The sequence below is a fragment of the Microtus pennsylvanicus genome, chromosome X, assembly GCF_037038515.1.
Source record: "Microtus pennsylvanicus isolate mMicPen1 chromosome X, mMicPen1.hap1, whole genome shotgun sequence".
NCBI classification, from domain to species: domain Eukaryota; kingdom Metazoa; phylum Chordata; class Mammalia; order Rodentia; family Cricetidae; genus Microtus; species Microtus pennsylvanicus.
In genome coordinates, this window is record NC_134601.1 from 125179369 (window position 1) to 125195906 (window position 16538).

Here is a 16538-nt window from a genome sequence, read left to right on the forward strand (position 1 = left end):
CTGGGAGTTTCCATTTTACTAGTTTTATAGCTCATCCCAGAGATGTCCCAGAAGCCAGTTGTCTCTCTCAGTACTCTCTCTCAATTTTCCCCTCACCTGATCCATCCTGTTCCCATTCCTTGCCCCCACCTAGACCCCTCTCCCATCCATCAGTGATGTCTTTTCTATTACCCTTTCACAGTGAGATTCTCAAGCCCTATTGTAACCCCTTGTTAATTAGCTTCTCTCTGAGCCTGTGATTGTAGCATGGTTATCCTCTCTGGGCCTGTGATTGCATCATGGTTACCTTACAGCTAATATTCACTTATAAGTGAGTACATACAATGATTGTCTTTCTGGGTCTGGGTTACCTCACTCAGGATGACCTTTTCTAGTTCTACCCATTTGCAAGCAAATTTCTTTTACTTTATAAAATGGCCTACATTCTATGGATGCCAAACATGGGATATCCTTATGTGAAGTGGGGTATATTTAAAGTTAGTGAGATTGCCCAGTGGCTATGTAAGCTTGCCACCAAGCTTAATGTGGGTTTGAGCCCAGTGTTTCTGAAGGTAAAAACAAAAAAAAAAAACCAACTCGGACAAGCAGCCCTCTGATCTTTACACCATATTTTCTATCAGAGCACACAGGGAATGCTCGGCAATTTGTGATACTCACAAACAGAAAGATATGCATGACTGCCCAGTGTACAGCATAGTCTTCCTACTACATGACAAGGGAACACACTATCTGCAGAGCTAACACTATGAAGTCCAGCTCTGCCTTCAGGAGACCTGAGTTTCAGAGTGTCTCCAGACAGAATTGTGTTTACTTTTCTGTTTATGTGTCAGCTTCCTTACAAACCTTCTTTCACTTGATATTTATCCTGTGATAAATATCTTTGCAACATGCATTTCACCATTACTTTTCCCTGCTACTGCCTGTCGGAAATATCTGAACGCATGATCATGGCCTTCAGAGATTAGGATACAAAAATACCCAAAGAAAGAGACAGGTTAGACAGAGGAGGAAGTCATTTAGACAGACCAAGAAAATAAAGTTGATGCTTTATTTAGAACGAGTTGAGAACTACAAGAGTTTTTATATGAATAGGAACTTTCTTCTAGGAACCTTCTGACCGATGTTGCAAGTGTAGTTCTCACTTCATATCTCTTGATCGGCCACTATGGGAGCACACTTGGCCTTCACCTGTTTCTTTAGTTTCAAAGATTTTATCTCAAAGAGAAAAAAGATAGCACCAAAGAGTGACATGGTGGCAATCAGTACTCCTATTGGGAACACAACAGTATAGTGTTTGCTTATTAAGGCTTCTTTTTTAACTGGGAAGTCAGGTGGAAAGTCAAGAGTGGTTTGGCCATAATGATCTACTAAGTGGTTCCAGCTCACAGAAACAAATGTGAAGATGCTGCTAACACACAAAACTAAGGCAGCAACCTTGTAGCAATATAACTGCATCTCAATAAATGGGTCTTTCATGCAGCCAATATTAATGGCGATTGCACTGAAAATCAGAACTACAGGCTTCATTGAAACAGTCCACATTATCAGGGTCCGTGCGTACTCAAATTCAGGTGAAATGGTCCAAGTAGAATTGATAGGGGTGTGCACCAGAATCTTGGTTACAGTGCCTGAAACATTAAATTCTTGAGGGTAGTAGGCTTCCCAAAGTCCAAAAGACACGAATTGCACAAGTTTGTCATCGAATTCCCAGAGGCGCCAGGATTGGCTGCTTGCGATGACTATCTCGAATACCAAGGCTGATAGGCTGCAGAGGAGGCCACTAAACTTAAAGAGGTACTCCTTCGCATTGGCAAGTCTGAAGATGAAATTGAACAGGTATATAGTCAAGTCAGGAACACAAGGGACAGTGGAAAACAAAATGAGTTATGGTTTACAGAGCAATAAGTTCTTATACCTTGTCCTTGCTGTCACAAAAAGTTGTATTTAAGTAATATACCTATGGCCAAAGTTCCCTCTATATGAGGTTTTGATTAGCAATTTCACTATTTATCTATCAAATGCTGAAATGTGCAGATTTGTTAACTAAACATGTTAATGCTTGGAATTAATACTCAATAATTTACAACACATGTTAAATGATGTTTAATTAAGCAGTATTTACAATACATAAATAAGATAAATAGCTTAAATGAGAGGTATAAGCAGAAGAATGGACAAATATCTATAAATTATGGTAGTGAACTTACACAAATTTAATTCTCCTATATTGTCTGCTATATTTCTACATGCGTATGCTAGTGTATGTGTTATCGGAAAACATATTGGAAAACCTGAATTATTATTATGTGACCAAAATAAAAATCTGTATGTGAAACATGAGCCCTCATGAATATTTCAATCATTTCCCATGACTTACTCAAACATACACATTAGAAAATTACCTTCATTTCATTGCTGAATATGAAGTATCCCAACTGTCTTGTGTGAGAAACTATCTTCTCCAGCACCAAATTAATACTATACATTTACTGTATGCACCAACTTATTTAGATCACTTATTGCTTCATAAGTAGGGTTAATGGATGTAGGGTTAATGTTCATGAATAACTATGCCCTGAAGGATGTCACTGTGTTCTTGAGCATAAATAAAGTTCAGGCATGTACATGATAACATTGCCACCTCCAATGCAGAAGGTTTGAGTGGCCTACAAACTGTACCTCCTTGCCACAAAAATTTCCTTACCAGCTTCCCACTATTCCACATTCTCTGTGGAATGTACTTCCTAACAGGGTGAAGGCAGTAGCTCTACTAAATTGGGAAGTCATATCAGCAAGGTGACTTTAAAATCTAGTATGAATTGAGTAACACCCTACCCATGCCCTCTTCTTTGTTAAGGCAGATCTGAGCCTTTTGATGTCAGAATCAGTGAGTTTTGAAGCACAACCAGAATCAGGGTGGGAAATTCTGTTGTGCAAGACAAATGAGCTAGCATGGCAAGATTTAGTTTCGCCCATGTCTGAAACCTATGGAGGAGGTGCTTATGCTTCATAAAGATCCAATTTGAAACCCTCCATGACGCTCATCTTAAGCTTTTACCTTTGATTATCAAGGAGGAAGAGATCCATTTGAGAAATGTCGAGATCATAAATATCTTCCAAATAGCAGGAAATGTTGAACAGACAGGGAATTGCACGAGAGTTGAATCACCTTCAGTAAAAGAAGTTCTGTTAGGCAGATATTTCAGCTCAGAATGGTGTCTCACCATCAACCCCTGGTTCACACAAACCAACCCCTTCCTCTGCTTTGCTTAGTTGAAGCCTCATTTATACTCTTTAGGGATATTAGCCCATCTGATAGTCCTGACCCTCCAATGAGATTCACGCAATCATTACCCCATTATATAAACAGAAAAAAACACAGAAAGTCTAATTCACATACTCAGTTTCAGGAAACTACAAATGTATAAAGGTCAATACAGGCTACAGAGCCTTCACGGCTACACAGGGATTCCCAGTACTTATATTCAGTAGGATTTACTGACATAGAAATGATATCAACAAAGAGTTGAATCTTAGGTCATTGACTTCTTTGACATTCTATGTCTCCTGAAATTGAAAGCTTTTAACAGAAACCATGTAGAAGACAGAAAATACTTGCCTCTCTTCCCTTCTATGAAGGCCAAATGCTAGTGACTGCCCAGTATAAGAGAGTGACTTTAAAAATTCTTGTTTCCGTAGCTACCAGAGATGAATGTCACATTATGAGCAAAGAACCAGAGTCAAGACATATAGTCTTAAAGGGCCAGGGTGGCTAATGTCCCTCTCATATGTACCAACCTTTAGAGATATAATTAATCTATTAAAGGTATAAATTAATCTAGGATTAATTTGAATAATTTCTCATAAAATAAATTTATCATGATTTCTCCCTTCAACAATGTTTTCTACTCTTTTTGTTTCCCACATCTCTACCTGCCCACTTGTTCAGTCTTTGCTTTCTCTATCTCTCTGAAAAAAATCTTAATACTAGAAAGACGAAAATACAAAATGAACACATGGCATAAGGTTTGCATTGGCCAGCTACTGCTAGTTATGAAACCTACACTGGAATGTATTGAGTATTCCCAGTTATATTCCATTCAACAAAACTGATTTTCTTTTTATTTTTTTCTAGGCAAAGAATTTTATTAACCCTTTTCCAAACTTTATCCCCAGGCTTCTTCAGCTTAATTTGCTGCAAAGAATGAATTGTTTTTAAGCAAAACTGAAAAGAGCTGCAGTGTCCAAGGGGCTTGGGCTTAAAAATATTAGCGATCTAGATTTGATCAGATCCATAAACAAAAGACCTTTTAAAAGCAGCCATGATATAAAATAGCAGCTCCTGTAACTTCTGCAAGTGTCAGTTCTTCACAAGTTGCCTCCGTTCAGTTTGCCTCATTCTTAGAAGCCTCATCAAAATTCTCCACCAGATCTGGGACTTCATCATCATCATCCTCTCCAGTAGGAAGGGGTGCTTTTCCATCCACAGATTGTTTGGACAGAGCTTCAGCCAGTCTCCTTAAACTAGTCAGACTGTCTGCCCCAAGCTTGTTCAGAATGCTGGGAAGCATTTCTGTCAGTTGCTTTGTCTCGGCGTGGCCTGTAACGGTGAAGGTGTTTGCTACCAGAGACGCCTGAACTTTAGGGTTGTTAAAATGGATCACTGTTCCTTGGTTAGTGAACATGTTCACCTCTTCAATACCAGAGAACTTCTTTAAGGAGAACTGCAGTTTTTATCATCTGCTGTGGCTGTTCTGTGAACCACCTTCTTCTTTCTGCGAGCAGTTCCTTTCCCACCAATGCGCACTTGTGCCTGCAGCTTGGCCAGTTTTTCCTGGTTCATGATCGTTTCTTTCATCTTGTCGGAGTGGCAATGGGGCCGCGCGGGGGACTAGGGTTTGCGCTCAGGGGGTCTCGGGCGGACCAGCTGAGATAATGCGCACACATGCGGGGACGCAAGATGACAGCTCTGATCTTCTTTTTCTGGCAAGTATCAATTGCAAATATCTTCTTGGTTAGTGGAGATTTTTTGTGTCTGCTACACACTTAATAATACTGGCATATGATCTGGTTTGTCCTTTCAAAGGCTCCTTCAGTTCTCATGTGGTATCCGTCTTTTGTCCCGAGCCAATCATGTGTTAGATTCCTGCAAACACGGGGTAGAACTGAAGTGTAGAGATGGATCAGATGAATTTGGATTTGATGAAATCTGATGTAGGACTTGCATGACTACTGGTTGGGTTAGAAGTGTGGTTTTGAGGCTGTGAAGTGTTATTCTTGGGAAATTCCCATGCAAAGCCAATGTACAGTTGGCTAGTCCAGAGATAGCAGAGGTGAGTTGAGTGTCATGAGGAAAGCTGATGACTGATTCTGCGTTCAGGTCTAGGGCTTTGTGTGTGGAGATAAAGGAGGTGTATGTGGAATAGGGGCACTCACCAGGCAAGGCAGTTACATAACTGTGTGATCACAAGTAGGACTGGGGACATGGGGATGACTCTGACAGCTGAGGTTTTTGCAGTAGGAAAGTGGCTAAGCAATGTGTGTATTGAGAAGTAGGTATCATATCAAGGCACTGGAGCAAGATCTGTTCTTATGGTACATGGCAGAGAAAGCCAGTGAATGAACTTGTGTTAGCAGAGCAAAGCCAAGGAGTGTGGAAATGGCACAGAGCAGAAGAGGTTATGGGGAAAATCATCATGGAAATTGGTGCTTAATCTGTGTTCCCACAGATAGGACTTGGGACTATGAAGAGGACAAGAACATGAGTTTATGTCTTATGGATCCAGCAGGGAAAGCTGGTATAGAAACTATATGATGAGAAGTCTATTAAGAGCGTTAGGATTAAACAGAAGATTCACGAATTCATTGTTTTTTACTGCTGAGTAGTACTCTAATAGTATATATTCCATACACTCTTCATCCATTCTTCCATTGAAGGGCATCTAGGTTGTTTCCAGGTTCTGGTTATTACAAACAATGCTGCTATGAACATAGTTGAGCATATACTTTTGTTGTATGATAGGGCATCTCTTGGGTATATTCCCAAGAGTGGTATTGCTGGGTCCAGGGGTAGGTTGATCCCGAATTTCCTGAGAAACACCCACACTGCTTTCCAAAGTGGTTGCACAAGTTTGCATTCCCACCAGCAATGGATGAGTGTACCCCTTTCTCCACAACCTCTCCAGCAAAGGCTATCATTGGTGTTTTTTATTTTAGCCATTCTGATAGGTGTAAGATGGTATCTTAAAGTTGTCTTGATTTGCATTTCCCTGATCGCTAAGGAGGTTGAGCATGACCTTAAGTGTCTTTTGGCCATTTGAACTTCTTCTGTTGAGAGTTCTTTATTCAGCTCAGTGCCCCATATTATAATTGGGTTGATTAGCCTTTTAAAGTCTAGTTTCTTGAGTTCTTTATATATTTTGGAGATCAGACCTTTGTCAGTTGCGGGGTTGGTGAAGATCTTCTCCCAGTCAGTAGGTTGCCTTTTTGTCTTAGTGACAGTGTCCTTTGTTTTACAGAAACTTCTCAGTCTCGGGAGGTGCCATTTATTCAATGATGCCCTTAATGTCTATGCTGCTGGGGTTATACGTAGGAAGCGGTCTCCTGATGTACTCACTCATAATTGGTTTCTAGCCATAAATAAAGGACATTGAGCCTATAATTCGTGATCCTAGAGAAGCTAAATAAGAAGGTGAACCCAAAGAAAAACATATAGTCATCCTCCTGGATATTAACCTTCATCAGGCAATGAAAGGCGACAGAGACAGAGTTCCACATTGGAGCACCTGACTGAAACCCCAAGGTCCAAATCAGGAGCAGAAGGAGAAGAGAGCACAAGCAAGGAACTCAGGACCACGAGGGGTGCACCCACACACTGAGACAATGGGGATGTTCTATTGGGAACTCACCAAGGCCAGCTGGACTGGGTCTGAAAAAGCCTGAGATAAAACCGGACTCGCTGAACATAGCGGACAATGAGGACTGCTGAGAAGTCTAGAAGAATGGCACTGGGTTTTGATCCTACTGCACGTACTGGCTTTGTGGGAGCCTAGGCTGTTTGGATGCTCAACTTACTAGACCTTGAAGGAGGTGGGAGGTCCTTGGACTTCCCACAGGGCAGGGAACCCTCACTGCTCTTTGGGTTGATGAGGAAGGGGGACTTGATCGGGGGAGGGGGAGGGAAATGGGAGGCGGTGGCGGGGAGGAGGCAGAAATCTTTAATAAATTAATTAATTAAAAAAAAGATCACTTGTTACTTTTGCAGAGGGCCTGTGTTTGTTACCCAGCACCCATGTGATGCAAGTGAATTGAAAAGGCTATCAAGTGGATCATATACCATGATCAGGTAGGATTTATCTTAGTGCTATAACAATAATTTGCCATGTTAATCAATCAATGTGATACAAACATAAACAGAGCAAAGGACCTAAAATGGTCATTACAATCAGTTCAGAAAAAGTATCTGATAAGGCTCAACATCATGTTATGATAGAAGCTCTCAACAAGTTAGGTATATAAAAATGATGCCTCATAATAATAAAGGTTATAGATGATAACTACACAGAAAATATAGCGCATGGAGAAAAACAGAAAACATCTCTGCTAAGATTGGAAATAAGGAAATAATGTTCACTTTCATCATTCTTATTCAATATAGCATTTCAAGGTTTAGCAAGTAAATTTAAAAAGTATAGTAGTAAAAAATGTCAGTAAATTGTCCGTGTTCATAGATGATGCGATTCTATATATAGGAAAGCCACACTATTCCATCCCCAAATTTTAGAATTTATATATAAAAAATAAGAAACATAGCTGGATCAAAAAATCAATATATGAAAACAGTAGCATTTTTCTACACAAGTAATGGAATTTCTAAAAAATAAATTAAACCAATCGTGTTCACTAAATAACTAAACATAAAAAAATATTTAGGAAAATTTTCATCAAGAAAGTGAAAGTCCTATATAGTAAAAGCCATAAAACTGGGTGAAATATTATAGGGTACACAGAAATATAATCAATGTTCATGGATCAGAAGTATCAATATTGTTAAAGTAACCATAGTATTGAAAACAATCTCTAGATTGAATCTAATTTCGCTAAAATGACAATGACTTCCTCGCCACAGCCAAGAAAACATTCAAGAGAATTAATACTCAGTTGCAGAAGGAGAGAAAATACCTGCACATGGGACATCGAACAAGTAAGTGCATTCAGCAAAGAAATCCAAATAATGACCATCAAAGAGGAAAATCCAACTTTAAAAACTGGCTAAAGAATAAAATATAGGCATCTCAAAAGAACATATCAAAATAGCCACCATTTTTTATGAATCGGTGCTTCATTTCACCAATCATGAAAGAAACTGAAGCCAGAACTATAATGAAGTTATCGTATTCCAGTTAGAATGACTATAATAAAACACAGACACATACACATACACAAATCCTGATAAAGATATGGAGAAATGGGAACACTTCTACAGTGTTTGTGAGAATGTAAATTAATAGAGCAGTAATGGAAAATGACAGAGATTCTTCAAAACATAAATATAGAACTATTGTATTCTCCAGCAATTCAATTAACAAAGGAGTTGAACCCTTTATACCCAAGTAATACTTGTACCCTATGTTTATTGCAGTATTACACACAATAACCAAAATATGAAATCAACCCAAATGTCTAACTGCTCTTCCATAGGGCCCAGGTTTGAATCCCACCACTCACATGGCAGCTAACAATCTTCTGTTAATTCCAGTTCCAGGGAACCTGAACTTCTGGCATCCATAGATGCTGCACAGACATCTGCATTAAATAAATATTTAAATCTCAATAAAATAAAATGGGTCACACACTAGGTTCTTATTCAGTCTGAGGGAAAAAGGAAATCTTATCATTTACAGAAGCATGGCTGGATCTAGACAACATTATGCTGTATGAGATTCATGAAGCACAGGAAGACAAATAAAACCCATATTATCATGCATTTGTGGAAAACAGTATCAACCATGTAACAAAAAAATGGAGTAGTGAACATTTGAGATAGGGAAAGGAAAGATACAAAAAGAAATTTAAAGGGACTATTAGGGACTGGGAAAGGTGTTGGGGGCAAAGCACTGAGTATTATAAGAAAGGGAGATGGACACAGTCAATCTGTGCAGGTATGGAAACATCAGAGTGACTTTAATTAACTGGTGTAATTAATACATATTAATAAAACATATATAAAATGACAGCCATTTGCCACTTTATGAAAATCAAAGATAGCAATTATCTTGTGTGTGGGATCTGTGTTAGTCAACTTGTGTCTTGATGCATGTAGCTGAGTTTATATCCATTAGAACTTACTGAGTAAATCATTCTTGGGGATAAGAACGAGCAATGCAGTTGAAAGAGATTGTCAACTTTCTTTTGTTTAGAATTTTCAATTATTTCATTAGAAGATTTTACCTGCATGTTCTTCCAGTTTGGAAGCAGAGTCTGCATTTAAGCTGAAATTTTTTAATCTTAAAACTATTTGCTAGTTGCATGCAACTCTCTGTGAATTCCTTCCAGCTAAATATTCCATCACTCTTTTGTTCATTAAGAGAAATCTATTCCAGCAGTTCAGCTTTATAAACAACTTTTCAATAAAAAAACAAGTGTTTTATCGAAGGAATGAAGCCCATTTTAGACAGGAAATCGGCTCCAGGTTCCAAATTCAGCGCCTATGTTTCAACCAGGAACATAATTGGGAAAATACTGGACTGGGCAGAGGCCTTTTTTGTTCCTTCAAAATTGAAAAGAAAAAGCACGCATTTCAAAAGTCCTGGTTTTCTATGATCAAGGAAAGGATTCTTACATTAAATATCTAGGTGAGAGACTGGGGGAGGAAAAGAGACAGAGACAGAGAGAACCAGAACCATTTATTTTATTTTATTAAGAAAATATTTTGAGCCTATTTATTTCCTGTGGATATTCCTTCAAAGAACTGATAAAAGGGAGAGTATAAATTTTGAGTAAAAAGCCATTGGGTTCTATTCTCGATTCTTTTGTTTTCCTTTTTTTTGTTGTGACCTTGGGACCTAACAAGATGAAACTAATTCTGCCTAATTGAAAAGTCACTGTAAATGTCAACTGATAACAAGTAGAAGAAACACGTGAATAGGAACTGATAGCCCTAGATAAAAACCAATCAAACTAAAATACTTATTTAGCTCCTATATTATGAGCAAATAAATGTAGTAATGCTGATAATAATGTTCCTCATGGAGCTTAGAGTCTAATGAAGAAACAGATAGATAACTCCTAGACAACAGAAATAAGACTTCTTCCTGGTCTTCACTTATCTGTATATATGAGTAAGTAAAGTGGGTTCCATACTTTTATTTTCAGTGATACTAAAAATAAATAGAAGCATTACAAAATAAATGGTGTGAGTAGACAATCAAAGGGTCCTAAGGACTTAAACCAGTCATGGGTATTGTTAGCATTCCATGAGTGTAAATCTGAAAGTGACAGCACTCAGGAGATTCTGCGGTGCTTTCAACCAGCTCTTTTGAGTTAGCTCTTGTCTCAGGAAGCAGCACACCCTGAACACAGTGCTGCGTCTGATATTTTCTTTGCACCTTTTTGTCAAGTTAATTTCTTCAGCACTTTACCTACATTTAAGGGAAATTTTAGATTGTAATATGACATATGACAACCTAGAAGATTTTATACATTTAACTACTACAATTTTCAAAATGACTGAATAAATGTCAGCATTTTTGTGGGTTTTTTTTCTTTTATAAACAGAGCTCTGAAAATTCACTTTCCCCTTACAGCCAAGAAATTAAGAGTGGGAAGCTTTGATATAGATCAGACAACATACAAATTACTTACCATACAATATGCATTATTCAAATAATGTACTCAAGCATTAAGCATCTTTTCCATTGTGATGCCTCCTCATGCAGCAAAGAGCCACAGTTATTATTTCCATACCCAGGAGACTGAAACATGGGGATCTCAAGTTTGAGGTCGTCCTGGACAACATGGTGAAACTTCTTTTAAAAAAATCAAGAACCAAGATTGTACGACAGTGGCACAGTACTTGTCAGGTAGGCAAATGACCCCATATTGCACTCAAAATATCACCCTAGAAAAAGTCAGCCAAACAAAGTGGAAACCCACTCATTATATATACTAAAAGCTCCCTTGGATTATGACTTACAAATTACTAAAAAAATCTTATAATTTGGGAAATTGTGTTGATTCACACATGGTTTGTTTGAGGCAACTCAGTATATCTGTACCCCAAAGCCAATATAAAGGTAATCCCACTCCTTTTTTTTTATAAAAAAGTCCATGTTTTTAAATCAAATCCTTAGAAGTGCTCAAATTGCTTAGTGGTGAATATTTTTCAGTAAAGACATATCTTACAACCACATTTGCTGAGCCATGAGGCTCGCTGTGGTCACTCCAAATCTGGCCTGTGGCTTATTTCATTTCTGCTCAAGGAATGCATGAATATGATCATTAGAGTGAGTCTCTAGTCTGCTTCCTGTTTGCTGGGGAAAATATTTTGTTTCTCACAAGGTAAAAGCAAATTGCTGACAAAATTCTAAGATGAAAAGCAACTTAGTTAATATTTTGATTCCAATATTGCAAAATAGTACATAATATATGGATTGTCTATGTCTTATACCAATATTTACTCTAATGAAATATAAGATATAAAAGCAGCTCTTTGATATTTTACTAAAATTGATTCTCTTACTGCAAATCAAATGTATATAAAGTGTGGCATGGGTTGAAACTGAATTTCCAGACACCTAATAGAACACTGTGGAAACTGAAAATATTCAATTATTTTTCTCTTTTTATTGATTCTCTAGTTAATGGCCCCACATTTTTGCCTATCTTGCATTTTGTTTGCTTCTATATAACTTCCAAGTTTGTTAAAATTGTATAATATAATATTAAGCTATCAAAGAATTCTCAAGCATTTTTTCTGTGCTACTTGAGAATAAATACACAGACATAGCTTCACAGGGATTCCAGTTCTAGTGAAAGGATTTCAAAGATTCAAGAAAAGCCCAGAGGGTAAAAGAAAAATAGAATTGATATCTCACTTGCAAAAGGGTGAGTTTAACATTTTATATATTTCTAACCCTCCTAGATTTAAATTATTTGAAGTTCTCCCCTTGTTCATCCTCTTCTATTTAGCCACTATTATACTTTAAAAGCTTATATTTCAAAGGTATAATGTTTAAGAAGAACATTACACAAAACGGCAGGCCAGAGATGAATCAAAGGATGGAGAGAATGTTAGTGTTTGCTTTACTCCAACTTACTGAAATAATTTAAAGCAAGAACTTGGTTCAAATTACTCATATCATAAAATTTCAAGTTAAGAGGTCATTTCATAACAGTGAATTGTCAGTTTGGATCAAACCATTTCAAAAACCCTTCATATAAAGTACTTCTTAAGGCTAACTTTCAAATGTGTGTGTAATATATCTTAGTTAGGGAAATCAGTTATAAACAAGTTATTTAGTTAAACTCAAAAGTAATGCTTACTTGTCTATCTAGAAAAAAAAATAACTAAAGACCCATTCTTAGCCAGCCTTCCCGAATTGCTGAACTTCATTATAAATTACTGCGGTCAATGTTTTTGTCATTATTTTCAGTCTCTTCATAGGCATGCAAGATAATACGGAAGAAATAAGGAGAAAAATGCAAAGTAGGGGCACAAGGCTTGCTGTTTCAGATTTGACAGACTATGGTCCACCTCCACAGCATCAGCATGCTTATTCCTTCATGTGTTAACTGTAGTAAGTGTTCCAGATTTGAGCTAGTGAAGAGAGACCCTAAAGCCTACACATATCAGACTACTTACTCTTTGGCTTTTCATAGAGAAGAATTCTGATGATATCAAGCAATCATTTTAATTTTTTCACCTTCCACATTCACACTGCTCTCCCTCCCACTCTGCACTGAGTTCTAATTCCACTGAGGTTTTTAGCTATGATCTTTCTAAGATTTTTCCAATGAACCCTGCTTGCTTTTCTTCGAACACTTTTAAAATTATTTTGATATTTTTTAGATGGTGGCGATTGGACTCAGTGTCTCGTGAGTACTAGACCAGTATTCAGTCACTTAGCTACATCACTGCCAGTAACTATTTTTGATCAAGCACCAAATTTCCGTTCATCCATTTAGCCTTTTTTACCCATATGTTGTCTTAAGTATAGAAATTATTTGTCACTGGCTAGCAGTTCCACATTATTTAGATGAACAGCAGGAGCAACATCCTCTTCATCCATTATCTCCACCCTGCCATCCCTGTCCTAGTTCTCTATTTATGTGTAAACTATGCAGGATTTGCTTGCTTTCAGAGTAGAGTATCATCAGGATGCTGCTATAGCATTGTGTTCTGAGTGGGGAATCCATGATATATGGTATTCTACTGTTGTACTTCAAATTATGTACTTATTTATATTGTCAATCTTTTCTCTTAAATGAGGGAGAAGCAAAACCTCTTCCATGAGGGATTACAATGAATTAAAGTATAAATGATGTAGATATCTCTAAATTGAATAGTTGGAAGTGTGCTGAAGACCTCAGAATTTCATGAAAAACATCATGACAATAGCAAACTTTTAAAGAGTTTCCTATTACATGACAACAAGCTAAGGATATTATAAAGAGATGTCCTACCTGCTCTTTCTATAACCAATACGGTTACCTGCAGGGAATAACCCAAAGGATACTCAAAGGAATGAGACCTGGCAGATGGATATGTTCTACTTTATAGAATTTGGAAAATTAAAATATGTGCACCACACCATTGATACTTATTCAAATTTTCAATAGGCAACTGCCTTGGTCTCAGAAAAGGCTGATTCAGTAATCATGCATTTATTAAAAGTTGTGTCATCATGTGTATTCCTGCACAAATAAAGACAGACAATGGTACAGCATATGTATTTAAGAAAATGAAACGGTTTTTTGCTTATTATAATATAAAGCATATTATAGGTATACCAAACAATCCTACAGGTCAGGCAGTTATAGAAAGGTCAAATCGAAATATAAAGAATATGCTAAACAAACAGAAAGGGATGGGAAATACCCCCAGAAATAGATTGCATAATGCGTTATTAACCTTAAATTTTCTTAATACTAATGAGAAAGGAACAACAGCAGCAGAGAGGCATTAGATAATAGAAAAAACTTCTGAATTAAATCAGCCAGTGTATTTCAGGATGTGCTGACCTCACAAGGGAAACCAGGATATGTGCTACATTGGGGAAAGGGTTTTGCTCTTGTTTGCACAGAAGAAGAAAAACTATGGATACAATCAAAATTAATAAAGATTCCCTTTTAAAAGAGGAATGTCTTGAGAAAGAGAAATGACAGCTCTTCCACCTAGGTGACAAACATTACAGGTGGTAAGGAAACTCATATAGGGTTGGGGCAGGGTTCTGTTCTTATCTTCAAAAAGTCAAGAGATCCTGGATTTTTGGATGCTTAAAGAAGAAAAAAAATATCTATAAAAAAAGGATCACCAAGCAAAAAGAAATATGAATTATAAGGACAGATCTTTTTCCAGGAGTAATCTTTGAAGTTTCTAGAGAGAAGATGGGGCCCCACAACAACAACTCTAGCTGGTTGAGATGGCATTATGATGCTGATAGCACTACTATAAGACCGGTTTTGGGATACCATGTACTGAAATGGTGCACCTTCTCACAACATTCTGGTCAGAACTCCAAATAAGAACTTTAAAAAAATCCCTATCAACTACTCAGAAATCATTTGCAATTATACTAGACAGTAATCTTGAAACTTAACCATCACTTTACTTTTATAGGATCCCATGGAAAAAAACTTTGCTCCCATGACAGCTAGAAGCAATTCTATAAAATGACATCCCTTCTTTCAACAAAGTTTATCCTCAGGGTTGGGGACACCATTTAGGTGTTGATTATTACTTGTATAGGGTTGAGGGTTGTTGTGGAAATTATGTAGGTCCAGAGATCTCCTTGAAAAAAAAATAGGGAGAGAGAAAAAATTGAATCGGATAATAGGTAGTTTAGTGTAAACTTATTCACACTAATAATAATTGTGAGTAATAAAGTGAATATTTGTGAGCTATTACTTATGAACAATTTACATTGGTTTAGATTCTTGTATATTGATGTAAGTTCAATTTATATTTGGTATTTCTGTTTACAATATTTGTACACCTATGCAAAGTAATTTTGTTAGATTATATGCATACATGTTTCTACCTCTGTTTAAGACATTTCATATATTGATTCAATTTTTAAAATGTATTTATTATATTGTATTATATATTCCTACCTCTCTGATCAAGATACTTGTTTACATTTTGAAGTCATTGTCCTCATTTACTGCACAGTTGTTTACAGATTATTTAATATTCTGATATGAAGTCTTAGTCTTTAAGTTATACAGGTATTAATTATTATAGGTCAATAGTCATTCATGTTTGTTATACTTATTGTCAGATTAATTAGGTTCTTTCGATACATAGAGATTGTATTCTACATAGATATGTAATCTTCAATGACTTCAAAGATCTGTAGAACATGGCATTTAAATAACTTTGGGTTCTGCTGATGTGAGACATGATTGCTCATGACAGCATCAATCTATTCCCAAGAGAATGTTGAGTACTGAAGACACTCCACTTGGAGTTTGTTTTCTTCTTGGCACAATTGGCCTTTGGGCAAGGACCTGCCCATTTCTCATCCACAGACAAAGTGCATGGTGTCTGGACTGGGTAAACAGAACACAAGGAAAAAGACTGCCAAATGTTACCAAGACAGGGTAAGTCAGTTCTGAAATTTTTCCTCCCTCTGAAAATGGTCTGTCAGTTATTCTAGGCCTTAGCCAAAGTTGGTTGCTTCAACATTGCAAATGAGACTTTGGGTGATTGCTCAGGTAGCCAGCCAGTTGTCTCTGTCATATACTGCACATTTTGGACGCTGCTTGATTGCACTTCCTGCCTACTCAAGTGATTTTATCTCCCTTCTCAGGCCTTCGATAGGGTTGAAGATTAGGTAGTTACAGTTATCTTCCTCTTATGATTTAGCCAAGCCATTTCCAGCACAAGACTTAGACTCCTTGGGATAGAATGCTTATTAAAACATTTAGCATACATTCTTTGCTTAATATTGTTTATGCTGCTTGTAATTCTAATTTTATACCTGATATCTGTTCCTAGTCTATATAGTTTGCATTGGTTTTGAAACTCTCTTATTTAGACAAAAGGGGGAGGTGATGGGGAACCTCCTTCAGTTAATGATCCTTAGGAGGCTGGACCAGGTTGGGGCGTGACCTTTTGGGTACCCAGAGAAAAACCGCTGGCCCACTCAGTGCTCTCTCTCTTGTTCCTGCATTCTACACCTTGAGGTTGGACTTCTCATTTCTTGTTCCATGAGTTTTCCCTTACAATAAAGACTAATAACTGGAATATTTTGGAATTAGCTTGGGATTATTTGACTTGCATCCTCACCCTCTTTTACGTGTTCAGCTACAAATAG

General features: G+C 37.2%; 1 protein-coding gene and 1 pseudogene across 1 annotated transcript; both read right to left on the reverse strand.

The window, feature by feature from the left end:
- Window positions 1–1143: 1143 nt before the first annotated feature.
- Window positions 1144–3087, reverse strand: LOC142840518 (uncharacterized). Its single transcript, XM_075957000.1, has 2 exons — window positions 3059–3087; window positions 1144–1816 (listed from the first exon to the last, which is right to left on the reverse strand). The coding sequence occupies exons 1-2, from the start codon at window positions 3085–3087 to the stop codon at window positions 1144–1146; spliced, it is 702 nt and encodes a 233-aa protein (XP_075813115.1).
- A 1273-nt stretch (window positions 3088–4360) lies between these two features.
- LOC142840800 (transcription factor BTF3 pseudogene) lies at window positions 4361–4963 on the reverse strand (annotated as a pseudogene).
- Between the last annotated feature and the right edge of the window lie 11575 nt (window positions 4964–16538).

What these genes read in the sequence shown, in the direction of transcription:
- LOC142840518 (XM_075957000.1), bottom strand. Translation starts at nt 3,087, where the DNA reads ATGGATCTCTTCCTCCTTGATAATCAAAG. An exon ending in TTCCTCCTTGATAATCAAAG is followed by an intron (nt 1,817 to 3,058) that starts GTAAAAGCTTAA and finishes TTTCATCTTCAG; the next exon opens with ACTTGCCAATGCGAAGGAGT.